At 42.7% G+C, this 27,953-nt stretch overlaps 1 protein-coding gene across 1 annotated transcript in view; it reads right to left on the reverse strand.

Moving 5' to 3' along the window:
- Positions 1–27,953, reverse strand: part of GNA14 (G protein subunit alpha 14) — a 199,041-nt gene extending 171,088 nt beyond the window's left edge. The window contains 1 exon segment of the mRNA NM_174323.2: positions 27,256–27,953. Within this exon segment, the coding sequence (NP_776748.1) occupies positions 27,256–27,379 (124 nt within the window). The 5' untranslated portion in view covers positions 27,380–27,953.

Genomic DNA, 27,953 nt, shown 5'->3' on the forward strand with positions numbered 1-27,953 from the left:
AATATTTGGTAAGTATTTAGGTTTAGATGAGGCCATGAGTGTGAAGCCCCCATGATGAGACTGCGTGCTTGTGTGCTCTGTCATGTATGACTCTTTGTGACCTTATGGACTATAGCCCCCAGGTTCCTCTGTCCATGGGTTTTGCCAGGCAAGAATACTGGAGTGGGTCGCCATTTCCTTCTCCAGGGGATATTTCTGACCCAGGGATCAAACCCACATCTCTTGGGGGATTCTTTACCACTTGAGCCTTCAGGGAAGCCTTCATGATGGGATTAGTGCCCTTCTTAGAAGAGATACCAGAATGTCCTCTTTCTGCTATGTGAGGATACAGCAAGAAGGCAGCCTTCTACCATCCAGGAACAGGGTTCTAACCAGAATTCAACCATGATCTTGGACTTCCCAGCTTCCAGAAGTAAAGAAATAAATGCTGTTATTTAAGCCACCCAGCCTATGGTATTTTGCTATAGCAGCTCAAGTTAAAACAATTTACTTTCCTTATCTAGAAAATAATGGATTTGCATGGGATGATTTGAAATTCTCTCAAGCTGCAACCATCTATGATAATAAAAGAAAGGACAGGTTACCAGAGCAGTATAATAAGAGAATTTCAAATTAATCACTGGCTCATAAAGACAGAGATATCAAGTGACATGCTGGGAAGGCATAGTAAGAAATCAGAATAATAAGTGATTGCTGATGAAGCCTGAAAACAGAAACCACTATAAATTAATGAGCCGGGAAAGTGACTTGATAGAGCCACTATCTGAGGCATGGGAATTGAAATGTCTTAGTGAAGGCTCTTGAGGTGGACAGAGTAGGCCAAACTTTTTCAGACATATCTTATGCAGACTAACATCATCTGAGCCTCACACACTTGAACATACTATAAGGAATGACTGTGAAAACCAGAAGAAGTTTTCCCAGGGAGATCAACTCCATAGACCCTCACAAGCTTTTCTGACTAGGTAATGTCTCTTCAATGCCTGCTTCCTGATCTATACTCAGTTCTCAGAGCTGCCATAACAAAATACTACAGGCTTGGTGGCTTAAACAACTAGGTTAAATTTATTTTTCATGGTTCTGAAGGCTAGCAAGTCCAAGATCAAGGTGCTGGTCCATATGGCTGGCAAGAGCCCTCTTTCTACTTTGTAGATGGTGTGCTCCCAGTGGGGAGAGAAAAAGACCAACAGACAGACAAAGACCAAGCTCTCCAGTGTCTCTATATGGGTACTAATCTCACTGGACTAGGGGCCCATTCCCATGACCTCATCCCTATTAAACCTCCCCAAGGCCCATCTCCAAATGCCATCTCATTGGGGACTATGGGTTCAACATATGAACAGGGTGGGGAAAAACACAACCATTAAGTTTATAACATGCTTCTCTACATTCACAAACTTAAATTTTAAAAAGTCATTAGTGCCAATGCTTGCATAAGTTTGATTAAGTACAGGCGATCAAATAAACTACTTATACATAATTCTGTTATAATATTATAGACCAGAACAAAGAAGAATGATAACCATCTATTGAAAGTATTTGTGAGATGTTAAGATTAGACTCCTGCTTGAAAGGGACAGAGGGGATTCACATCTGATGCTACCCATCTTCCCCTTCTCACTTGTGTAAAAAAGAATTCTGGTTTCACTCCTTAAGCTTTCTCTCCTTCTTCATCCTTTAAGGATGATTTTGCCCATGTCAAATTATAATGCACAACTAGGAGGAAAAAAGAGTAGTAGAAGAATAAGAAGTAAGTGAATTAAAGACACACTCAGAATGAACAGCATGACTCAGGGATTAGATCCAGTTACATTTGTCTTACTCTGTCTTATTCTAAAGTGGATTTAAGGCCCCTAGAAGACTGGGACTACAGTGGTGACTGTCAAGAACAAGAAGAGTCTGGGATTTTATCCTACTTGCAGGCTAACAAGTTAGCCTTCCGCAGTTTTCACAGAGCTGGCAGGAGGCACAGAACTCCAGTTTCAGAGACAAAGGCCTTTATCACAAAGAGCATTGAAAGAAGCAAGACGTGCTTAGTCACTCAATGGTGTCTGACTCTTTGTGACCCTGTGGACTGTAGCCCACCAGGCTCCCCTGCCCATGGGATGCTCCAGTCAAGAATACTGGAGAGGGTAGCCATTCCCTTTCCAGGGGATCTTCCCAACCCAGGCATCAAACCTGGGTCTCTTGCATTACAGGCAGATTCTTTACTGTCTGAACCACCAGGAAAACTGAGCACCAGCATATTTGTATCAGTTCTCCTGCCCAATCAAGGATGGCTACAGATGGATATCAGAAAGCTCTGTGGTTTTACTGCAGGAGAGGAACTCTGAGTTTAGGAAACCTGAATTGTTTAGAGTAAGCAGTGAACAGGCATGCCCTTAACTTGGGAAAATGACACCGTCTTCCAAGACTGTTATACCAACACCCTTGAAAAGAAAGCCCGAGGAAAGGACAGTGGTGCCTTTCTTTCAAGACATGCAGACACAGGAGACATCCCTGAGGAACTACCTCCCAACAGTGACCACAGAGGTGGAAAACAAATTTCAGACAATGAATTTCCCTCAGTTTCAATGGTTATCCTTTGTACTGCCCCCTTTCCAGTCCTTTTCTTACACATGTGATATTCAGAGAAAATGAAGAAGGGAGCAAAGCCAAGGCAATGAAAATTATAAGTCATCTTTCTGCTACTGGTGGATCTGAGTAACTTGTACCCACCACAGCCTGCTGCTGAAGTTAAAAATGGAAAAGACTATTTTGGGTAATCCAAACAGCATTTATCCTTTAGATTTCTACACTGAGCTGCCATTATGGACACAGATCTACTCGGAATACTCTCATAATCTGGAAGTTTCTAAACTTCAGCTGCCCTCAAAATGCAAAGTACAAAGATCTATGATCGATGTTACAACTTAGAAAACATCAACATAAGAAAAAACTAGAGGGACATCCCTGGTGGTCCAGTGGTTAAGACTCTGCCTTGCAATGCAGGGGACTAGGGTGCGATCCCTGGTTTGGGAACCAAGATCCCACATGCCAAGGAACAACTGAGCACATACACCACAACTAGAGAGCCCACGAGCTGCAACAAAAGATCCACATGATGCAACAAACAGCTCACGAGCCTCAACTAAGACCCAACTTAGTCAAGTAAATAAACAAACCACAGTAAGGTATCTCCTCACATCTATTTAAAAAAAAAAGAAAAAAAAACTAGAGAGGAAACAACAGATAATATTATTGCTGATAATAATATCAACAAGAGTTTTTATTTAATAGACTTAATAAACCAGAAGCTATGCTATTCAGTTCAGTAGCTCAGTCGTGTCCGACTCTTTGCAACCCCATGAACCACAGCATGCCAGTCCTCCCTGTCCATCACCAACTCCCAGAGTCCACCCAAACCCATGTTCATTGAGTCGGTGATGCCATCCAACCATCTTATCCTCTGTCATCCCCTTCTCCTGCCTTCAAGCTTTCCCAGCATCAGGGTCTTTTCCAATGAGTCAGCTCTTTGCATCAGGTGGCCAAAGTATTAGAGTTTCAGCTTCAACATCAGTCCTTCCAATGAACACCCAGGACTGATCTCCTTTAGGATGGACTGGTTGGATCTCCTTGCAGTCCAAGGGGCTCTCAAGAGTCTTCTCCAACACCACAGTTCAAAAGCATCAATTCTTCAGCGCTCAGCTTTCTTCATAGTCCGACTCTTACATCCATACATGACTACTGGGAAAACCATAGCCTTGACTAGACGGACGTTTGTTGGCAAAGTAATGTCTCTGCTTTTTAATACGCTGTCTAGGTTGGTCATAACTTTCCTTCCAAGGAGTAAGCGTCTTTTAATTTCATGGCTGCAATCACCATCTGCAGTGATTTTGGAGCCCCTCAAAATAAAGTCAGCCACTGTTTCCCCATTTATTTGCCATGAAGTGATGGGACCGTATGCCATGATCTTAGTTTTCTGCTGTGCTATACATACATATATAATATATATATTACAAATAAGAAAGTAAATAGAGTCCTAAAAAATTAAGCTACTAATTATGGATCCAGGCAAGAATACTGGAGAGGAGTGCCATTTCCTTCTCCAGAGGATATTCCCGATCCAGGGATCAAACCTGAGTCTCCTGTATTGGGGGCACATTCTTTACTCTCTGAGTCACTAAAGCATTCATTAGACAGTAAGTGACACTTGAAATATAGACATCAAAAACTAAATGCTTCCACAGCCTACCAATTTGCCTCTGACCAGAAAGAAAAAATAAGATCATGCTCATTCAAAAAGCCAAAGGCTGGCACTTAGTCAAAGTGAGACAAATGGGAAAGGTTTTCCCCCAAGATCCTGTTTCAGACATCATTCTTACTAACCTGGGAGGGTACGTAGCTCCAAATGCTCTCTGTATCTGGCAAACACCTTCCTGAGAACTCTCATGTTTTTTGAGGCTGAAACCAGGCAAAATGGGTAATATAAAAAGCAAATATCAAGATCTAAAATGCAAACAAATATGAAGTCACAGGGCAAAACAAGACAAAGACTCACTCATTCATTAGTGAAACCTGTAGAACCAGAACTGGCCTCAGGAAAATTCTACCAGAATTTGGTAGGTACTGATAATTTGACAGTAAACTGTCCCCCATACTTTATCTCCTTTCTTGTTGACAAAGCAACATCATTATTATAATCCTGTTATAAACCATATTGAATATGAGAGGAATATATTCACTAGGATTAGCAGCTGTTTCTCTCACAGTGTGAGGAAAGAAACAGCAGCTAGCAGTGTGGTTAACCGTGAGAGGAGCAGAAGGGTTACTACTGGACTTCTTGCTTGGAAACAAGAGTGTATTAGTCAGAGTGGGCTAGCTCTGATGTAGTAACAAAAAGAAATCCCATAATCTCAATGACTTGACACAATGAAATTTTTTACTCATATATATAAAGTCTAATGCACGCATTCACGGTTAGGCAGCTTCCTTCTAAGTGGTAACTCAGATCTTGTAACCATATGCTTTCCAACTTCAAAGATGACTACAGGAAATAAAGAGGATTGTGAAATGGGAGGTTTATTGTGGGCCAGATTTAAAGGTGCCAAATAGGTGATACTCGCCTAAGTGGAAAAAGAGAGAAAACTGTAAATAAATCTCCCGTAAGATGGATTTCCCTTTAATGACTTAAAGAAATTATCTCCTAATGTCCCAAGTAATACATGGAAATGGTGTACATCACATCCACTCACATTCCAATGACCAAAACTGGACATATGTTCTATCCATCTCATTGTCTCTGTCACCAGGGGTCAGCCAAACAACTCTGCTTCCTTCAGTTCTTGGCACATCTGGGTCAGAGGTCCACGTATTTGTGTTTGCACTGTATTTTCTCAATAAATCCTGGGGCCCCATGCAGCTCGGTTTTGACATTGTGTCACATTCAAATAAACACCGTGAGGCAACAAACACCCATTTTATTTTCCAATTCTTCCTCAACCTTTATAGACTGCCAAAGGGGAGGTATACTATTATTTTTCAAAATGTATCCTCAAAATGTTCTCTCATCACTGTTCCTCTGAATATCCTCCCCACAGAAAACATTCTCTGAAATTCTCCTAATCTGAAACCTCCCTGCCTCGAAAGTCCCCTGCCATACAGTGCATGGCCTCTCTCTATCGTCTTCCCCACTTCGGTTATGTTATCCATCAACCTGGCCTGCCTCACTTCCTTAGCATTCTCTCGGCATGCCAGGGAAAGCTACTGGCTGACCTAGTAAAAAAGAGTCTTGTCCTCAGAGAAAGAGCTGGCGGTGGTAGACTGCAAATACTCCCATAATTATAATTTACTGTAAATCCCAAAAGCATTTAAAGCAGTGGAAGCCAGCTTGCCTCCTAAATGGTTATATACTTAGGAAGACCAGGGGGGTTAAAAGTCTAATTTAACTGAAAATCCACTTATATTTGTCAATCTTACTCTTCTCTGTACCCACAGCTTTTAGCACAGAGACAATTCCCTAATGCCTGTAGAATAAAGGCAAATGGATCTGTGGCTGAAACAAATGTGACAGAAGCACCATCATCAAACCTTGACCCAGTAAGCAACATGACAACCACTTGAGTCCATGAGGCTCCAAACTAGCCGTCAAATTTAGAGAATAAATTCTCCCAGCGCTACTCAGAAATTATCCCAAGTTAATTGGTATGTCTGGAGAGAATGGTTTTTAAGCCATTAAAGGGAAATCAATCTTAAGGACTATTTATGGTCTAGAATATGGTAATTGCCTTCTCTCTTTGTTTCCTTAGTTAAGGACCACCAGCATGGCAAGGTCCTGATCAATTATCCTACCTCCAGGCAAACTTTCCCAAGCGCAGGCCTCAGCAAACAGCACTTTCAGCTCTTTCATCACCAAGCCCTCAGGATGTGCTTCATCCAGCTCTATCACTCCATATCTGTGTCCCCTCTCTAAGGAGACGAGATCCTCCAGTCGAGCAGGATGATCAAGGAGGAGCTGTGTCCACACTCTCCCGGTACCCAACTCCCTTCACCAGCCAGTTTATCATCATACACAGTCTGTCCTCAAAACATCCCCAAACTCAATAATGGTGGTTAGAAATGATGTAAAATTATATTACTGCATATTATATATACACATACACCCTTATATCTGTGTCCATATATTTAAATTACGAGTAAAGAATTTTATCAAGTCTAAGGCTTTATTTTGCATGCAAGCCCTCAAAATACAACTGAATCACTAGCTCTTTTGCTCTTGTTTTCATTTTTAACAGAGAGAGCTCAAAGTATAAAAGATAAGGTGGAGTCGAAAGGAGATAGCATGATCTTTTCTTTTTTCATTGTATTTTTTGTTGTTGTTCAGTTGTTAAGTTGTGTCCGACTCTTTGCGACCCCACGGACTGCATCACACCAGGCTTCCCTATCCTTCACCGTCTCCTGGAGTTTGCTCAAACTCATGTCCATTGTGTCGATGATTCCATCCAACTATCTCATCCTCTGTCACCGCTTTCTCCTCCTGCCCTCAATCTTTCCCAGCATCAGGGTCTTTTCCAATGAATTGGCTCTTTGTATCAGGTGGCCAAAGTATTGGAGTTTCAGCTTTAGCATCAGTCCTTCCAATGAATATTCAGGGTTGATTTCCTTTAGGATTGATTGGTTTGATCTCCTAACTGTCCAAGGGACTCTCAAGAGTCTTCTCAGCACCACAGTTTGAAAGCATTAATTCTTAGGCATTCAATCTTCTTTATGATCCAACTCTCACATCCAAACATGACTACTGGGAAAACCATAGCTTTGACTAAATGGACCTTTGTCAGCAAAGTGACTGCCTTTTAATATGCTGTCTAGGTTTGTCATAGCTTTCCTTCCAAGGAGCAAGCGTCTTTTAATTTCATGGCTGCAGTCACCATCTGCAGTGATTTTGGAACCCAAGAAAACAAAATCTGTCACTGTTTCCACCTTTCCCCAACTATTAGCCATGGACTGATGGGACTGGATTCATTGTAGTAACTCAGATATTTCTTGTATTAGTCTTGGAGCCAAGATTAAGTTTGATTTATGGTATAAATATGGCACCCCACTCCAGTACTTTTGCCTGGAAAATCCCATGGACGGAGGAGCCTGGTAGGCTGTAGTCCATGGGGTTGCTAGAGTAGGACACGACTGAGCAACTTCACTTTCACTTTTCACTTTCATGCATTGGAGAAGGAAATGGCAACCCACTCCAGTGTTCTTGCCTGGAGAATCCCAGGGACGGGGAAGCCTGGTGGGCTGCTGTCTATGGGGTCGCACAGAGTCGGACACGACTGAAGCAACTTAGCAGCAGCAGCAGCATGGTATAAATGTGAAGTAAAGGAATAAAGGGTCTGTCTGGAATCTCATAGTGCTTGCTCACACTGTAAGACAGGGAGTGCCATCTGTAGTATTTGTGGTAGGATGTGTGTCAAGTCCTTGCCAACCCAGACACAGGCTACCATAAAACATGTTGCGCCATATTCACAGGATGCTAATGTAGAATGGAAACATAATTCATGCAAGAGAACAAGGACATCACCATTCTGGATTATTTGCAAGTGATTGATCCATGAAGGTGACTCTTCTTAACTTCACATGACTTGGTCATGGCCTACCCAGGGGTAGAACCAGTTACACTCAAAATATTTAACAGTGCTAATGGTGTGGCATGAGTGCTGATGAATCAGAACAGATGCTGGTTCATTCTAGTGGCTGGAATGGGGCCAAGGAAGCTAATCACTGTGTGAGGCATTACTTACTAGTTGCCAAGTAGAGGGAGATGTGGAATATTCCAGAGGTGAGGCCCTGATGGCTAGGTTGACAACATCAAGAGGAGGGGCACTCAGGCTAATGGTTATTTACCAGTTGGTATAGGAATATTCAATATCAAACACCTTGTACCAGTGTGCCTGCTTACCATCTGATTACTAGTGCTGGTTACAGCTCTTTCCCAAGCACAAAACCCTGTACCAATAAAGGGAAATACTCCTCCAGCTAAGTCATGATCCTCGGCTTTGTCACGTGTATCATTATCTAGAGCTATGCATCGTAAAGGCTTCATCCAAATCCCAGGGGAAAAAAAATCACCCAGTTCCCAGATGAAACAATGTACTGCCAGCTCTCTGTGTCATAGAAAAGTGCTCTCTGCAAACATCTAAGGTGAACCGGATAAACCTCTCTAGCTTCAATTTTAATCTTAACTCCTACATTCATTTAGACACCAATCTGAAAATGTCTAAAACCAAAACTATTGATTCCATGCCCCCTTCTCCCTGCTGCCCAATCTGTCTTCACCTTACCCTCAGTCATCTCAGTAAATGGCATTGCCATTGGCATGGTGGCTCAAGCCAAAAGACCCAGGAACCTCCATCACTCCAATGTCAATCAAGTCACCATGACAGATCACCTCAACAATTCCATACCACACTGACTGGTCCTCCTGCTTACACTCTTACCAAATACGGTCTATTATCTGTCCTATTACCTGAGTTTTCTTTTATAAAAAACAATCAAATCTCCTCTCTCTGCTAATCACTGCTCTCCCTTGGCCTCCCAGAGCATTTAAAAACTCTTCCTTCCCAATCATGGTTCCTGTCATCTTCTCTGTTGCTCAGTTCAACACCTTCAGCTCTTCCTCAAACTAACTGAGCCCATTTCTTCCTTAGGTTCTCCCCAGCCTAGAATACTCTGTCACTCCCTGGTCTCTGTTCTCTAGGTCTTCATGTAGATTGTCCCATCTCTCAACGCCATCTCCCCTCAAAAGTCATCTCCTCACAGAAGTCTTCTTATCAACACTAGACTCACTGATCCCCCAGGACTCCATTTTCTAACCCCCTAGTCCGCTTCTTCATGGTTCTTGCTTTATCTCAAATCATCGTACACATCTATTTATTGTCACACTAAAGTGTAAGCACCAAGAGGGCAGGGGCTTTGAATCAGGTTCTCTTCTCAGTCCCAGAGACCTGGAACAAGAGATGATCAACAGCAAACTTCCAAAATTTTGTGGGGAAACAATTGAGTTTTATTATTATTATTTTACCTACTAAAGCACAATTACTTTCTGAAAATCCTTCTTTGGTATGTACATGTTATCTTGACATTACATTGCCTTTGTGAATCTTCAGAATTCAACAGTGAAAAAAATTCCTTATCTTAGAAGGTATTCTCCATGCTACTTAAGCAGGGAAGAAATAAGTCACCTCACAGTAAGTCGCTTAAGCAGTACAGGTGTTTCTCATCATAGATTCCTACAATTTCAGAGCAGTGCTTTTAGTGAGTATCCATCACCATGGTCTCACTTTACAGGAGCTTCCAAGGGTTCAGAGCTATGCTGTCCAGCATGGCAGTCACCAGCCACACAGGGGTACTGAACACTTAAAATATGGATACTCTGAATTGAGATGTGCTACAAGTGTAAAATATACACCAGGTTTCAAAGATTTAATATGAAGAAAAGAATATATCTTATTGATGCATTTTATTGATTACATGTTAAATGATTATATTTTGGCATATTGGATTTAACAAAATATATTATTAAAATTAATTTCACCTGTTTCTTTTTTAAATGTGACTACTTGAAAACTGTAAATTAGGTGTGTGGCTCACATACGCAATTCACATTCTATTCCATTAGAGACCACTGATGAGATTAGATGACCTGCCCAACGTTGCCACTGCTCTGTAATGGAAGACCCAGAAGCAGGTGCCAAACCTCTGCCTGCACTCCACCTACCTTCCACTGCCTAGTCATGATGCCCTACAGTGATTCGTTACCAGGGGCAGGAGAGAAGAGCCCGTAAGAAAAGTAAGGAATCCCTGAGTCGAACTACCTGCTCAATAAAATCCCAGTTTCACATCTAGTAATAAGTGACTTTGGGAAACTCATTTAATCATTTATTTACCCTCATTTCCTCATCAGTAAAATGGAAAAAAAGTATATTGCTTACTTCAATAACTTGTAAGGATCAAACGAACTCATAAAACCCTTAGAATCATTCTGACATATAAGCAGTGTTATATGAGTTTACTCCCATTATTATTATTAAATGTTCATATGCGTGCGTGCTAAGTCACTTCTGTCATGTCTGACTCTTTTCATGGCCTCCCTGTCTATGGACTGTCACCCACCAGACTCTTCTACGCATGGGATTCTCCAGGCAAGAAGACTGGAGTGGGTTGTCATTTCCTCCTTCAGGGGAATCTTCCCAACCCAGGGATCAAACCCACATCTCTTAGGTCTCCTGTATTAGCAGGTGGGTTCTTTACCACTAGTGCCACCTGGGAAGCCCTAAATGTTCTTATCCGTCAGTTCAGTTCAGTTGCTCGGTCGTGTCCAACTCTTTGTGACCCCATGGACTGCAGCATGACAGGCCTCCCTGTCCATCACCAACTCCCGGAGTTTACTCAAACTCATGTCCATTGAGTCAGTGATGCCATCCAACCATCTCATCTTCTGTCATCCCCTTCTCCTCCTGCCCTCAATCTTTCCCAGCATCAGGATCTTTTCAAATGAGTCAGTTTTTCACATCAGGTGGCCAAAGTATTGGAGTTTCAGCTTTAACATCAGTCCTTCCAGTGAATATTTAGGACTGATTTCCTTTAGGATGAATTGGTTGGATCTCCCTGCAGTCCAAGAGACTCTCAAGAGTCTTCTCCAACACCACAGTTCAAAATCATCCATTCTTTGGTGCTCAGCTTTCTTTACAGTCCAACTCTCACATCCATAGATGACTACTGGAAAAACCACAGCTTTGACTAGACGGACCTTTGTTGATAAAGTAATGTCTCTGCTTTTTATGTTCACATACTTGACAGTAAATTAAAGGCTAGAAAGTTTTTGACTAGTGACAAATCGTGAAAGTTCAGAGTCATTTCATTTTTTTTTTTTTAATTTTGGCTATGCTGGGTCCTCGTTGAAGCTCAGTAGTTGCAGCATGGGCTGTCCAGTTTCAACATGAGCTTAGCTGCCATGAGGCATGTGGGATCTTGGTTCCCCAACCAGGGATTCAACCTGCATCCCCTGCATTGGAAGGTAGATTCTTAACCTATGGACCACCAGGGAAGTCCCAGAGTCATTTTATTTACTTACCATGTATTTATTTTTGTACCCTACACACCCATGACTTATTTATTTTATGTCTAGAAGTTTATACCTTTGGACTCCTTTCACCCATTGTACCTACCCTGCCCCCAGGAATCATTTTTATGTCAATAGCTATTTCTACAAACAGAAGTTCCACTTAGATTACCAATTCGAAACATTTCTGTCCCTGAAAAACCTGTTCTGATATCCTGAGATTATCGCACATGTAAAGTCTCATGTTACTGGAAAATTCAAACACAGAGAACAAAGGAATATGAAGAATTCTTTTTCTGCCACTTGTTACCCAGAAAAACAGCAACCAGGTACTATTTCCTCAGTTATGCTGGGGCAGGCACTAAACACACACACACACACACACACACACACACACACACACTCTCTCACTCTCTCTCTCTCTCTCTCTCTCTCTCTCTGGGTCAGTTTCTGCCCCGAGTGATCAAGGTAACACTTTCACTGCGGCTGAAGAGTTACCACGGAAACTCAGAGCTGGAAGAATTTTTAGAGACTGATGAATCCAGCCTCTTCCTTTTACCACCAAGGAGCTTCTTTGCCTTTCTGACTTGCCCAAGGTCACACTCCAAAACAGAAACCATTCTTGAACCTACATCAAAGATTTCTGGCAATTCATCACAAGCATATAGACAACATCCAGCTTTTTCAAGTAGTTGAAAGTTTAAAAGTATTAAAGGGAAAAGTAATTCATTAAATAGGCAATGTATCAAATGAAGTGGAGAATGTTTAGAATTCTGGAAAACATACAAATCAGAAATAATATTACTGATTACTGCTTTATCGGATAGCATAATATAAAGTATTCTTTGAGTTTTTTGAATCATAAAAACTAAAAAAAAAAAAAACACAAAACTTTCTCTTTTGGTCAACATGATTCTCCTTAAAGAGAAGATGACTTTAAACAGAAATTTTAGATGCTCAAAATAAACACTTTGAACATGTAAACATACTTTTGTTGGATAATAAGTTTTCTGGCCATTTCCTGGTTTGTATCAAGATGCAGCTTGATACATACTGCAATGTATGCAGACAGAATTGATTTAATTCTTCTAAGGGCAAATTCAAAATGCCTTATAATTGCAAATTATCTGGTGGTAGTTGTGGTAGTTTGTGTAGTTGTGGTAGTTTGTGTATATGTGTACAAATAAATTGGCTTTATCAAGGCCATGCCTAATTGATAGACACTTCCTTTAGTGTCCAGTATTATCCTGACGAATTTATGTCAAATAAACCAAAGCCGCCTCCTCTTTTCTTCCACCTGTCTATCCTTGAATAGAGACACAAATTAACTTATTAGGCAAGGCAGAAAGACTTCCTCATTACCCTAAATGAAGAGTAATTTGAAAACGGTCAGGGAAAGTTCCAGCAGTTTCCTCATGCATAAGCTACCTGTAGACAGTCTGCAGTTCCACAGTAACAAATCCAAAGGCAGAGAGAAGACATGAAAGGGGTGATTAGGTCAATTTCTAGACATCTTAGAATGCAGAAGCAGCATTTAAACTCAAACACTTGCTTTAAAGGCTTAACAGCTGGTGGACCTTGGATAGGCTTATGGTTTGTGACAAGGGCTTCATATTTAATTCACTCCATTCATCTTGTTCTTTCATTCTTAAATAACAATGTTTCTATTGAAAGAGAAGAAACATATAAATATTAGACTGATATGTTCAAACATAGAATAACAAAAGCAGAATGTAGACAAGCTTTTTGGAAAAATGTATTTATTTTTAATTGGAGGATAACTGCTTTACAATATTGTACTGGTTTCTACCATACCAGACAAGCTTTAAGAAACAACCTCATATGAACGAACCTAGAGCCTGTTAAAAAGTGAAGTCAGAGAGAGAAGAATAATACTGTATACGAACACATACATATGAAATCTAGATAGATGTCACTGATGAACCCATTTGCAGGGCAGCGATGGAGACACAGACATCAAGAACAGACTTACAGACATGGGGGTTGGGTAGGAAGGAGAGACTGGGGCAAATGGAGAAAGTAACATGGAAGCATACACACTACCAAATGTTAAACAGACACCCAAAGGGGATTTGCGGTATGACTCAAGGAACTCAAAGCACAGCTCTGTAAAAGCCGAAAGGGGTGGGATGTGGTGGGAGGTGGAAGGCAGGTTTAAGAGGGAGGAGACATATATATCAGATCAGATCAGTCGCTTAGTCGTGTCCGACTCTTTACGACCCCATGAATCGCAGCACGCCAGGCCTCCCTGTCCATCACCAACTCCCGGAGTTCACTCAGACTCACGTCCATCGAGTCAGTGATGCCATCCAGCCATCTCATCCTCTGTCGTCCCCTTCTCCTCTTGCCCCCAATCCCTCCTATGGTTTTTCCTGTGGTCATGTATGGATGTGAGAGTTGGACTGTGAAGAAGGCTGAGCGCCGAAGAATTGATGCTTTTGAACTGTGGTATTGGAGAAGACTCTTCAGAGTCCCTTGGACTGCAAGGAGATCCAACCAGTCCGTTCTGAAGGAGATCAGCCCTGGGATTTCTTTGGAAGGAATGATGCTAAAGCTGAAACCCCAGTACTTTGGCCACCTCATGTGAAGAGTTGACATATATATACCTATGGCTAATTCATGTTGATATATGGCAGAAAACAACACAATATTGTAAAGCAATTACTCTTCAATTAAAAATAAATTTAAAAAGGAACAATCTCATAGCTCATTCTTGAATCTGAGACCAAGATTCAGTGAGAGTAAAAGAATCAGAAATGATGATGTCACAAGACAGCTAGAAGAGTTTATAAATTGTACAATCTCTTCAACACAAATTAGGTAGTGAAGAAACTAGTTGTCCTGCAGGTGGGAATGGATACAAAATGCAGTTAAAATGAACTGGTTAAATGGAGGTTTTTTTTTTAATGATAAAAATTGGAAGAAATAAGTGAGGCTTTCAACAAAATTTATGGGCTTGAAAAATTATCCTAACATTCATACTGAGATTGTAAATCTTCTCCTCTTGATTGCATCGAACTTGGAACCCACAAAAGGTGAAGGAATAAGAAATGAATCAAATATATAGTAATAATACACAAGTTAAATTTAAGAATAGGTATAGTAATCATGAGCAGCACTGAGGTTTTTTTGATCTGTTATTGTTTATTTAATCTGATGTAAAGTAATCTGAGTATTAGAACTGTGATTAATTTATAGGAGTTAACAGTATAAATGATTTGATCTGATTACACTTAGGAACAGGATTTTTTTATTACCTTTAGAGACAGTTTTAACTGTTTAAAAGAACAAGATTAATGTAATATATAGCTTTATTTTTATGAGATCACTGGAGACACTTAAATGCTTAGCTTTTTCTTGCCAGCTTTGTCAGGGGGTTGATATATTTGAGGCTATTCAGCCTTCTTAAATGTGTAAATAGGTTTTTAACTGTCTAAGGGAAATTTCACTGAATTAATAAGTAGAGTTAACTTAGTAGTAAATTAAAAGCTAATCAAAGAACTAAGTCAAAGTCATGGCATACATATTTAAAAAGTGAAATGAAGGTTTAGGACAACTAGGGTTTTACATTTCTCAACTTCAACAAATTCAATATCAAGTAAAACAAGTAGCTTCAAATGTTTATTTGCTTGCAAAAAAGACCCTTTCAAATACCTGAAAAGTCAACTGCGGGATAAAAGAATGTCATATCATCACCAGAATGTTGGGAGAATGAGAGACCCAGATACGGTATTGACCTCCAGCCAGCCAAGACCCCATCATACTGGATATTGGACCCCTCCTCCACAAACAGGGGTTCCCAGGTAGTGCGGTGGGAAAGAACCTTCCTGCAACGCAGGAGACACCAGAAACTCAGGTTTGATCCCCGGGTTGGGAAGATCCCCTGGGGAAGAAATGGTAACCCGCTCCAGTACTCTTGCCAGAAAAATCCCATGGACAGAAGAGCCTGTCAGGCTATAGTCCATGTGGTCTCAAAGAGTCAGACACAACAGCACACACACAGGAGTACGGTTGCCCCAAACATATTACATTCTGTTTTTTTTACCTTAGAATTGCATGTGATTGAGAAAGAACTCCCAGATATTAGGAATTTAAAAGCTGAGTGCAAAACAGATTGCATAATATTTTATTAGCTAGGATACCAGTTTAGCTGAAAAAGGGTGCCATCATTCCTAGCTCAGAGCTAGTATGGCACCTTCACAGTATCAGGAATACAGGCCTCTTCTACCTTGCTGCTTTTTCATCCTCAACGTCCAACTTCCATTTCATGGGAAAAGATGGTTGCTCTAACTGCTACCACCAAATCAACATCCTTCTCTGGAATGGAAAAAAAGCCTCCTTTCTTTTTAAGGTAACAACTCAGAAATCACCTATATGACTACAGTTTCCATCCCATGGGCTGTAAACTTAGTCAAATGACCACACCTAGCAGCAGGTAAACTGGGAAATATAGTCTTTACCTCCATGTCATGTGTCAAGAGATTACCTTATTACAGAAGGAGGAAAGATATTTAAGAGACTGATAGCAGTCTTTGCTATAAATATGCCACTTTCTAAGCTAAAAAAAAATTTTTTAAACACTCAAATATTCACTTTTGTGCATAAGAAAATGTGAAAATTTAGAAAACAAATAAGACACATGCAATACATCACTGATTCCAGAACATCAGCCCACATTCCAATGTCAGTATGTAATAAAATTTTCATTAGTTCAAAAGGGAAAGTTTAATATGAACAAATATGAATTTGTTATAATGTATATTTATCCAATTTAAAGTATCATCTATTAAGAATAAGCGCTTCCCACTATTTGAAGGTAAAATATTCTTTCTTTTAAGCAATAATATTGATGCTAAATGGCAGTACATTTGTTAATTCAGCAAATGTTTCTGGAACATCCAAGCACTATACAAGATCTTCAGGATTCACTGGTTCTAACAGTACCTATGCTCAACAAATATAGAGTCTAGAGGGGGAGACGGAGAGTAAATAAAATATCAGAAATAGAGTTTTAAGCCACAATGACAACTATTTTTAAAATGAAATGTAGACTATACCTATGGCTGATTCCTGTTGACGTATGGCAGAGACCAACACTATTGTGGAGCAGTTACCTTCAATTAAAAAAATAAATTCAGAAAAAAATGTAGAGTGGGCTATGGGAGAATATTCTGGGGGGACTTATTTTGGATCAGGGAGTCAGTGAAGGCTTCCAGGAGGAAGGGATGTTTAAGATGCATTCTGAAATGAGTAGCTAGAAGACTAGGAAGGACACATGTTGGAAGCAGACAATTGCTGTGTGCAGACATATAAAAAGGAAGCATGTGGCCCATGAAAGGTCCTAAAAGGAGGCTCTATGGACAGAAGCTAGTGATCGAAGGGAATAACGGCAGAGAGGTGGCAGGGGCTGGATAGAGGGTCTCACGGTCCATGCACAGGTTTTATATTTGCATCCGAAGGCAAAGAGAAGACACAGAAAGGTTGTGAGCAGGAAAGTTCAGTTCAGTCACTTAGTCGTGTCCGACTCTTTGCGACCCCATGGACTGCAGCACGCCAGGCCTCCCTGTCCATCACCAACTCCCGGAGTCTACCCAAACTCATGTCCATCTAGTCGGTGATGCCATCCAACCATCTCATACTCTGTCACCCCCTTCTCCTGCCCTCAATCTTTCCTAGCATCAGGGTCTTTTCAGATGAGTCAGCTCTTCACATCAGGTGGCCAAAGTATTGGGAGTTTCAGCTTCAAGATCAGTCCTTCCAATGAACACCCAGGACTGATCTCCTTTAGGATGGACTGGTTGGATCTCCTTGCAGTCCAAGGGACTCTCAAGAGTGTTCTCCAACACCACAGTTCAAAAGCATCGATTCTTCCAATTCACGTTTAAAAAGTCACTCTGGTTGCAATGTGGAGAGTGAACTCAGGGCCAAAGAGCAGTAGAGGATGAAGTAATCCAGACAAGAGTTGGGGCAAATAGGATGGTAAAAAGTGCACACAGAGAGATTTGGTCTCTTGAAGTAGATTTTGGTGACATGTTGGCTCTAGGAAACAGAAACAGGACTGTGACTAAGAACCAGAACTCTGGAGTCAGACTGTCTGGCTTCAAACCCTGGCTCTAAGCTAGCTGGTGAACCTGGTTTTGGAGCCTCAGTTTCCTCATCTGTATAATGGGGTGGACAATAGTTAACTGTACCTACAAGCACAGCAAGAAATAAATGAGACTGTTCAAGTGCCTAGAATGGTGACTGGATGTATAAATGTTTTATTATCATTATTTTATTTCTGGTGTTATGTGTAGTAGAAGATCAGGAGACACAGAACTGAAGTATAGACATGGTTAGGAGGGACAAATTGTGAGAGTAGAATTGACATATATACACTACCATGTATAAAACAGACAGTTACTGAGAACCTGCTGTACAGCACAGAAAGCTCAGCTTGGTGCTCTGTGAGGACTTAGACGGGTAGGGTGGGGTTGGAAGGGAGGTTCAAGAGGGAGGGGATATATGTATACATATAGGTAATTCACTCCATTGTACAGCAGAAACCAACAACATTGTAAAGCAATTATACTCCACTAACACAAGGGAAAAAAAGGAAAGACCAACAAAGACTCCCTGGACTCTGGTTTGAGCACTGGGTGATCAGGGGTACCATCTGTCAGTAGAAATGCCATCAATCAGGGAGAGGAAAAGAGAAGACCCTTCAATCTGGTTCAGTGTGTTCTATTTTGGATATGTTAAGAAAGGAGTTGGGAAATACGTCTAATATCACCTTTTAAGTTGCTTTTTAAGATGAATACACTAGAATATTTTTAACATTCTCACTGGGTAAATTGTTGAAATGTTTAAATAACATTTTCACTTGATAAATTCTTTAAATACTCCAGTTCGATTCCTGGGTTGGGTAGAACTCCTGGAGAAGGGAATGGCTACCCACTCCAGTATTCTGGCCTGAAGAATTCCAGGGACTGTATAGTCCAAGGAGTTGCAAAGAGTCAGACACAACTGAGTGACTTTCACCCTTCAAGCCAGTCTTCCTTCCATGAATGTTTCTGTGACACCCCAAACAACAGAGACCTCCAGCGCCTGTAAGGCATTCACACTACTCATCTGGTATTTCATGGAAGCCACTACAGAGAGAGAGACATATATTTATTCAACCTCTGTTTTAGCTAGGCTCTGTGCTCAGCTTTGCGGGTTCAGTGGTGAACAAAGCCATCATGGATTTCAAGGTCTCATGTAAAGCTCTTCCTGGACTCCACCAACCACCTGGACGTGGCCCATCCACACTGGAGCAAACAGGAGCATACATTAGTGTTCCCACATGTGGTTGCTCTTATTTGTTTCTTGCTCTTTATATTCATAACAGTCCCACTAACCCAGGAAGCAACCCTTTTCAGAGTTTCACAGAATAAGATTACTTGAACTCAGTGGGCTGATGGAAATAAAACAGAGGCATATTTTCCAATCTAATTTCAGCACTTAAACTAGTTTTATGAAATTGAATTATTTGTCAATAATTGGAACAGTTTTGCGTTATTTTAAATTTGTACTATTAGAGGGAAAAAGAAATGAAACAGCCTTATATTCTTGATTCTGAGATTTACTGCCACACAAATTAACATTTTTAAGGTCAAGAGGCCTTTGCATTGATGTGTACAATACAGTAAATGAAAATCTGCTTTCAAATCAATGGCACATCTTAGAACAGATGTTTCCTTAGAAATGAAGTTCACAACATGAAGACTCAGGAGTGACTAGAACTGGCTGGCAACTAAGAAACTGGCCTCCTCACTGTGGCTCACTGTCAAATAGCTACTGATCACCAAACCCTATGAAATCTGCTGAGCCTAGTCACTCCTCTGGTCTTTTTCTATCCCATCCTTAAAAGTCTGCACTCTTGTTTCTCAAACTCTGTGGTAAGGGACCAGTTTTTAAATTTTTCCCATTCAGTTGCAGACTATTACATCAATGAAATACAATAAAAATACCCCCGATGCTACATCAATGTTAAATTGCTATAAAAGTTTCTAGATGCTTATTCTTGATTTCTGTATTTGTCTTACATGCATAGTGGCCCAGGACCCATGACTGCTTTTTGAGTGGCACTGACTTAGATAACCAGGATTTAGACTACGAGGAACATTAGATGATGATTCCATAAATGATTTATCATCTTCATTTGTCTGATTTTGTTTAGGAATACAATTAGCTTATATTTCCCAGTTACATAGTAGCTGAGCAACAGAAAAACATTCTGGAGATGAGTTACATAAAATGTCAAAATGAAGGTGTCATTCATGGCAGGGTCGAGAAAGCGGTGGCATAGTTCCTCTTTGGGTCTTGGACAACTAACTTACCATACAAAAGATACCTTTCAGACAAAACAATAGAAGATAAACGTTCTCTTTTTCTCTCATTTATGACCAAATACAAAATACCAGAATGTATCAGTTACTTGGCGGGGTGGGGGGGGGGGACCCAAAAAACTTGACAACCAGGAATATACAGCTAATGTTCCATTTTCCTTTATCCATATCAGTCATGTCCTGCTCTTTGTGACACCGTGGACTGTAGCCTACCAGGCTCCTCTGTCCCTGGGATTTTCCAGGCAAGGGTACTGGAGTGGGTTGCCATTCCCTTCTCCATGGTATCTTCCCAGCCAAGGGATTGAACCCAGGTCTCCCGCATTCCAGGCACTTTACCATCTGAACCACCAGGGAAGCCCCCAGTGTTCCAAAGAGGTTGAATTTTCAAAGAGCAGACTGATATTTGGTGGCTTGTACTAAAAGAGGCTTTCCCTGCACCACTTAGTCCATAATAGAAAGATAATTACTTAATGATAATAGGCCATAAAACCATTACAATGTATAGGAACACAACTTTAGGAGTTCTACATCAAAGTTCAAGGGCTCACGCAAATGCACACACTGTTGCTTTTGCAAGGACTCTTGCCAAGGTAAGATGTAGGTACATGCGTGCCTGCTTTCCTTTTTGCCCACAACCTGACACCTGGGGACAAAGCCTGAACAGTTCCTACAGATTACCCAGTTCACATTCTGAAGACCCTTCATCAAGTTGGTGAGAGAGACTACTTTAACATCAAAAAATAGAGCATCCCCTAGGCAGGTTGATCCCAGGGGCCTCCCAGATATCCACTGAAAGAGAAGGTACCTGCTTTAGAGCCCAGGGTGGCAATCAGAGGCTGGTCCATCCTGAGGTCCAGGCCAAGGTTATAAGACACGTTCTCCAACTTATGTGTATCAGGATCACCAGGAGATCCTATTAACATACAGCTTGCTGGCCCTACTCTAGAATTTGATTCAGAAGGCCAGCTGAGGACTGAGAGTTTACATTTCCAACAAGTTCCCAGAGGTGCTGATATTGCTGGTCCTGGGAGCACACTTTGAAAACCACTGGTATAAACCATCTGATGTCAGAATTGGAAAGACCTCAGAGTCCCTTGAACAGCAAGGAGATCAAACCAGGCAATTCTAAAGCAAATCTACCATGAATATTCATTGGTAGGACTGATGCTGAAGCTAAAGTACTTTGGAGACCTGATGCAAACAGTCGACTCATTAGAAATTTCTAATGAGCTGGGAAAGATTGAAGGCAGGAGGAGAAGAGATGACAGAGGATGAGACGGTTGGATGGCATCACTGACTCAATGGACACAAGTTTGAGCAAACTCCGAGAGATGGTGAAGGACAGGGAAGCCTGGTGTACTGCAGTCCACGGGGTCACAAAGAGTCGGACATGACTGAGCGACTGAACAACAATAATAGAGGTCACCTGATCCAAAACTTTCATTTTACAGGTGAGGATCCTGGGGTTCAAAAGGGAATGTCTTGCTCATGGTCATATGTTTACTACTCAGGGGCTACCTCCATCAAAACAACAACAAAACAACAACCCCTCAAGTTCCCAGAGCCTTAAGATGCTGCTTACTTCATGATGCTGCGTTATGACTACATGGCAGGTCCATGTTCTCTGAGAAGGGACATCAGTGGAGATTTCATGTCAGACTGTCCTATCTGCATGCCCTTCTGGAAAAAGCACTCTGCTTCTATCAGTGACCTTGTAACTGAGCCCAGACAGAGGGTTGGCAGCACAATGGGGACTATTCATTGCCTAGATTTTATTGTTTCTTATTTTTATTATTTTGTACTTTTTTACTTCACTGCACAGCATGTGGAAGCTGCGTTCCCTGACAAAGGATTGAACCTGAAACCCCTGCATTAGAAGCATGGTCTTAACCACTAGACCACCTAGATTTTAAACTCACAAAGGCTGGCTCCAGAGAGCATGTTCTCACCACTACCCCATCCTACCTCTCCCCAAGCTCCCTGTGCATATGTGTGCATGCTAAGTCGCTTCTTCAGTCGTGTGTGACCCTGTGTAGCCCACCTGGCTCCTCTGTCCATGGGATTCTTCAGGAAAAAATACTGGAGATGGTTTCCATGCTCTTCTCCAGGAGATCTTCCCGACCCAGGGATCGAATCCGTGGGCAAAATCAGATGGCCTGAGGTTTTGCAAAGTGACAGAAAGCTGCAAGAGATGATCACAGATGATCTCCTGCACTCACGTGGAGGTAGGCATCCAGCGCAGCGTCAGTGACTCTCAGCTCTCCGGGTGGCAAGTTTCCGGCTGTGCTCTTGCAGCCTGGTCTGATTCCAGTGTCAAGACTCCCTTGGATCCTGCCCTTTCACTTAGCCTGCTCTTCAAACATCAATTTTACGAGCTTCCTGTTTCCCCTCCAATAAATTATTCTTAAGTGAAATTATTCTTCTGCAACCAGGAACCCTGGCCAACATGATAAGTCATTAATTTACCCATTAGCAGAGAGCCAACTGTGGTAATGAAAGTTGGGGTTCCACACAGAGTCCTTCAGAGCACTAGTCCTCCTCTAGCACCCTGGGATTTCCGCTAGTGCGCTTCTAATTCCTTAAACTGTCTGCAGCGGCGGCGGCTGCTGGCCTTACAGGACACCCAGCTTCAGGCCATGTGCATTCAGATGAAGCTATGTCTGTGCTATGGATCTCCCAGACTAAACTGAATGATTCGGGTTCACACCCTCACTCACATGGGGCCGCAGGCTCAACGACAGGGACAAGAAAGGCCCAGAGGGTTCTAGAGCGTGGAAGGGAACCGAGCCAAGTCACGTTAGTGATTGTGCCCTGGGAATCTGCTGTCCTGGTTTTTACTATTTGATTCTTTTCATTTCATTAGACGCCCTGGTAAGAACCCTTCCGATAAAGTCCTCTTTTTGTGTGAATTTCAATCTGTCTCTAGTAACACAACAGCTTTGCTACACTGACTTGCTGTACACTCCTGTCTTCTCAGTCCAGCCACCTCGTTCCCTGCCACCCCACACAAGGGAGTTCTTACAAGGAAACTTTTCTCTTGTGATTCAGGTATCATAGAAAAGGAGAAAACAAAAGGCGATACAGACTAGAAGCCATTAAAAATGAAAAAAAATACCCTTTGAGGACGAAGACTTTTTTACATTGTTTTTCATCTAACTTTACTGTTAGATTTCTCCCTTTTATATCTACTCATAGCATTACAACCCTAAAACTTTCATCTTCTAACTCAGAGCTTTAAAAATGTGGTTTTTCAGATACTTACATACTGGCGACTAATTTGAATTAGGGGAGTTGATATCTTTGTTTCAAGTGTTTAATTATCTTCAGAAAAAAAAAAATGTACAGTTTTCCACTGAAAATGATCAAGGCCCAGCAGTGAAATGACTGATTTCCGGACTCAGAGGAGGGGTACAAGATGAACCTGGAGCATGTAGTTATGCCAGAAAGTAAGGAAATGCTCCAAAAACTGATGGAGGTGTGATACGGGAACTAGTGTGCAAATTGGGTACAATTTGAGTACCAAAATGATTCAGTAATGAAATAAAAACCACCGGTAAAACTCTCACACACAAACACACACACACAATCCTAGCTATATGTAAGTTAACATGGATAATAAATAAACCAAAAAAGGGACAGAGGAAGGCTCTTACAGCAGAATGTCTGGTGCCAACCGGTCAGTGGAGAGAAGCTGGAGCTGGAAAATAATTTTCTAGCCGTTAAGCCTAAATAGACTTGCAGCCCAGGAACATGACAAATAGTTCTGAAATGGAATTTTGTTATAACCAATGCAGCAAAACTTTAGGGGACTCAGATTTTTCAACTCATTAGTGTAAGAAGAGTAAGAGATTTAAAAGTCAGCTTAAGGCTCAGAAAATAATAAGGGGAACTCCAAGCAAAACATTTTTGTTAAAGTATAACCAGGACAACTTATACAAACTGCTAGCAACCTACAACTGGTCAACTAAAATGGAAATAACACCTCACCGGTGGCTAAAAATGCTACAAAATGGGGTGATGCTAGTTGACACTTACTAGCTGACAGAGCCAAGTTAGTGTGCAGTTAAGAAAGGGTAGAACCAGAGTTTGAACTCAGGTAGTCAGACCTAAGAACCTACATTTTTAATCCCTATACCAGCATAATTTCCAATTCCTCAGTACACATTCCAGTTCCAACATGAGGTCTGCATCCAAAATCAAGACATCAGAGTTGCTAGAGACATTCAAACTGATTAACAAGCAGCACTTTCCAAGCCTCATTTGATACCAAAAATCAATAAAATTCACATTTCTCCCCATTTCATTGCTATTGTCCAGACACTTTCTTCCTATACTGAGTGATGTTCATCAAGGTTCTTATCAGAACTCTTTTGTCCCACGTTTATCTGAGGAACTGATGAGGAATTTCTTTCTACTAATTTTAGCCATCTCCTTTATTTCTCCCTTATCTCCTTCCACAAGAAAGTACCACGCTGACACCTTGCAAATAGCAGCCCCAAATGGACAGCAAGTTTTATCTTTCCCTGTGCACACCGACCCATGCTTTTATTAAGCACAAACAGGATATGGCCCCACTGAATGTACTTTGGAAATGTCCTTAAATCACTTTGTTGCAACAGCATGCTTCCTTGTCAAGAGCTGGTGGCCTTTTGGCTCATTCCACCCTCCACACGGGATCCTCAACTTCTATTTGCAAAACAGTTTTCACCTGAGATACTCAGGCAGTGGCTCATCTAATGCACCCATTATAGCAGTTCAGATGATTTTTATTTTCACTCAAACTGCATGACTTTAGACAAAAAAGGATTCTCTGATTTCTGTGTTTTTGGCATCATGGCCTCCTCCTCTTCTGTCTTAAGAAATGCAAGTATCCCTTGCTCCCTTACAGAGCAAACTAAACAAGAGGTTTCAAAGTCCATTCTTAGGGTTTTGGATAGTTTCATGTGGTATAGCAACTTTCTAACAAGTTCTGGGTGATTAGCACTGAGATGGCCTGCTAGTCACAGCTGAGGATGATTAAAAAGGGGTTCCTGGGAGGTCAGGCAGTGCTGAAAGGGGCAATAAGAGGGCTGGGGCAATAAGAGGGTTAGGGCAAAGGCCTGGCAGGTACAAAAACAGATTCTAGTCACCTGGATTAAGTATGACTTCCAGGGAAAACATCCCTACAAACATCCCTACCCTAGTTTGATTGTAAGTAAATGCAAGCATTTTAGCCCTAAACAGTCTTATCATCAATACATGTAATATGGTCAGCTTCCTGCTTAATTTTCATTTGTCAAGCTCCTGGTATATTCAGGCACTGAATTTTACACACTGACACAGATCATAAAGTATTTCACAAGGAAAGAGGAGTCAGTCTGTCCTTAAAAAGAAAAAGTATGCAGTTAAAGGGCTTCCTAGGTGGCTCAGTGATAAAGAATCTGCCTGCAATGCAGGAGACACAAGTTCAATCCCTTGGTTGGAAAGATACCCTGGAGAAGGAAATGGCAACCCATTCCAGTATTCTTACCTGGGAAATTCCATGGACAGAGGAGTCTGGTGGGCTACAGTCCAAGGGGTGGGAAAGATTGGGGCTAAACAATAACAACAATGCAGCTAAAGCCAGGCCTGCCCCTCATCTTCCTGGAGCCTCAGACAGGAGGACACTAGGGGCCCACATAATTACTTTGTGGGCTATCCACCAACAGACGGTCACAAAATCCTCCTTCTTTGGCAAATGTAGCTTTATAACAACCTGGAAGGCCAAGTACGATTCGAATTCTCAGACCCCTCAGAGTTCTGGGTCAGGCAGGAAAGGGCAGCCCAGGCCAGTGAACAGAATCCTTTCCCTTCCCCACCTAGGCTCCATCTCCTCCCAGAGTGGCCTCAGGCCCACCTGCAGACCTGAGCCCACACTTCCAGCACAGCTGCCTGGTTAGGCACTCTTCAGGGGTGGGGCCTGCCCCACCCCAACGTGCACAGAGCAGGCTTGGGCCTTTGGGTCCAGTGAGGGTCTGGGGTGTGGTGGGCAATGTGGACTCTGGGTGGGCAGCACCATCCACCTGCAGACAGACTCCTCCAGTGGGGAGGGGCACAGCCTGAGGAAGACCAGACACCCCGCCCCCACCCCTGAAACCCAAAGAATAATTACACAGGGGTTCCCTTGTCCAGGTCTGAAGGCAATACTGAAGAAAAACTTTCTCTATTTTTTTCTAACTAGATGCACTTTTCTTTCCTTGAAAAGATTAAAGATTCTGATATAAGCAAGGGTTCCTGTCCAGAACAGTTGAAAGAAAAAAGTTGAAATATTTGCAGCTATCTAGAAAGATCTGACAGCTACTACTCTGATATGAAAGAAGGAAAAGGTAAATATTCCTTAACAACAAACAGGGTTCTAGAAAGTCACAAGAGAAGGGATCCTGCCCTAAGGGGTACCCTGGGCAAACTTTTAACATTCTCTTTCTGTTTTTGAAAGTGAGCGTCCTACCTAGACCTGTGCGGACGCCCAAAGAGCCCGATGAAGAACTAGCCAGAGCGGCTGGGGAACCGGAGTCCCAACCCTAGGAACGAACACAAGGTGAGCTGAGCTGAGCAAGGGAGGTTTGGGCCTTTACGCAAACAGGCCTCCCCAAATGGAGCTCGGGGAGGCAGGCGGAGGCCGTCACAGCGGGGAGAGAGGTTAAGGCTTGGGCTGCACCCCCACGACAGACCCGGTATCTGCTTTGCCTTTTCTCAGTCTGGGCAAGTTCGCCAATTTCGCGTCCTGTTTTTAATTCTCTAAAATGGGGATATCACTTGTCCGCATCACTGGGCGGCAATGTGCATAAGAACAGAGCGCAGTTCCACACTTCGTTAGCGCTCAATCAACCTACTTACTTAGACTCGAGAGCGCAGGGGCCAGGATGAACCCAAAATGTAGATTAAACAGCTCCCCACCACCAACCCGCAACATCCAAAATACGTCCTGCAGAGGTGGTGCGCGCTGGGGACGGAGGGGTGAGGTGAATGAGGCTTTAGGGAGAGAAGCAAACAACGGAGAAAACAGAGGTCAAATGTTACCTCTCAGCTCTGTTTGGGGTCAGGAAGGGGTTGCCTTCCAATGTCACCCAGCTGGAGGTGCAAAGGACTGCTGCCTAAGGGCCCAACTTGCTGTCATCCGCGAGCCCCTGGGAGGAGGAGGAAGCCGCGCAGCAGCATACCGCTCGGTTCCAGGTCCTCCAGCCAGGGATCCGGGCGAGGGAAGCGGCCGAGAGCGAAACGCCCAGAGCTCAGGGGTGCGAGAGGCTCACTCACCCAGCAGCAGCAACTTGAGCTCGCGGCGCGCGTCCTTCTTGTCCCGGCGAAGCTGCCGCTCGATCTCGGCGCTGATGCGCTGCGACTCCTTCTCCTCCGCTGACAGGCAGCAGCAGCCGGCCATGGTACGCACAGCCCCCGACAGGCCACGAAGTCTCGAGCGCCCGGACGCTCCGCCGGCCGACCCGCGACGGCACCGGAGTTCGGAGGGAAAAGACCGGGGCCGACTCGAGTTTCGGAGTAAGAGGCCGGGACCGCCCGGGTTCAATCCCCCCTGGAAGGGCGAATCCGGAGCTCTGGGAACGCTCAAGTGCACCGCAGATCCCAACTCACCCAGCCCCACGCCGGGGTAGGTGGAAGGCGAGCCGAGGGAGAGTGTTGCCGGCCCCCGAAAACCAGCACGCCCCTTGGCACAGGAGCTCGACAGTCTGGGAGCGCAGATTGCTCGCCAAAAGTTGGGGCGTCGGGGAGCGGGATCTCCTGGACTCGGGGATGTCCCAGGCAGGCGGCAGGCAAGGAGTGGGTTGGAGGCAGAGGTCCTAGCTGGCCCTCTCTTGCAAAGTTCTGAAAACCTCAGCAGTGACCGCAGCCTAAGACAGACTGGAAAATTTCCCGGAGGCTTTTGTGGCTCGAAGTGGTCGAAGGAGGCGGAGCCTCTCGAACCCGCAGCTCTGGCGTCTGCTCGAGCTGGCCTTCGC

The sequence above is a fragment of the Bos taurus genome, chromosome 8, assembly GCF_002263795.3.
Source record: "Bos taurus isolate L1 Dominette 01449 registration number 42190680 breed Hereford chromosome 8, ARS-UCD2.0, whole genome shotgun sequence".
Classification (NCBI taxonomy): domain Eukaryota; kingdom Metazoa; phylum Chordata; class Mammalia; order Artiodactyla; family Bovidae; genus Bos; species Bos taurus.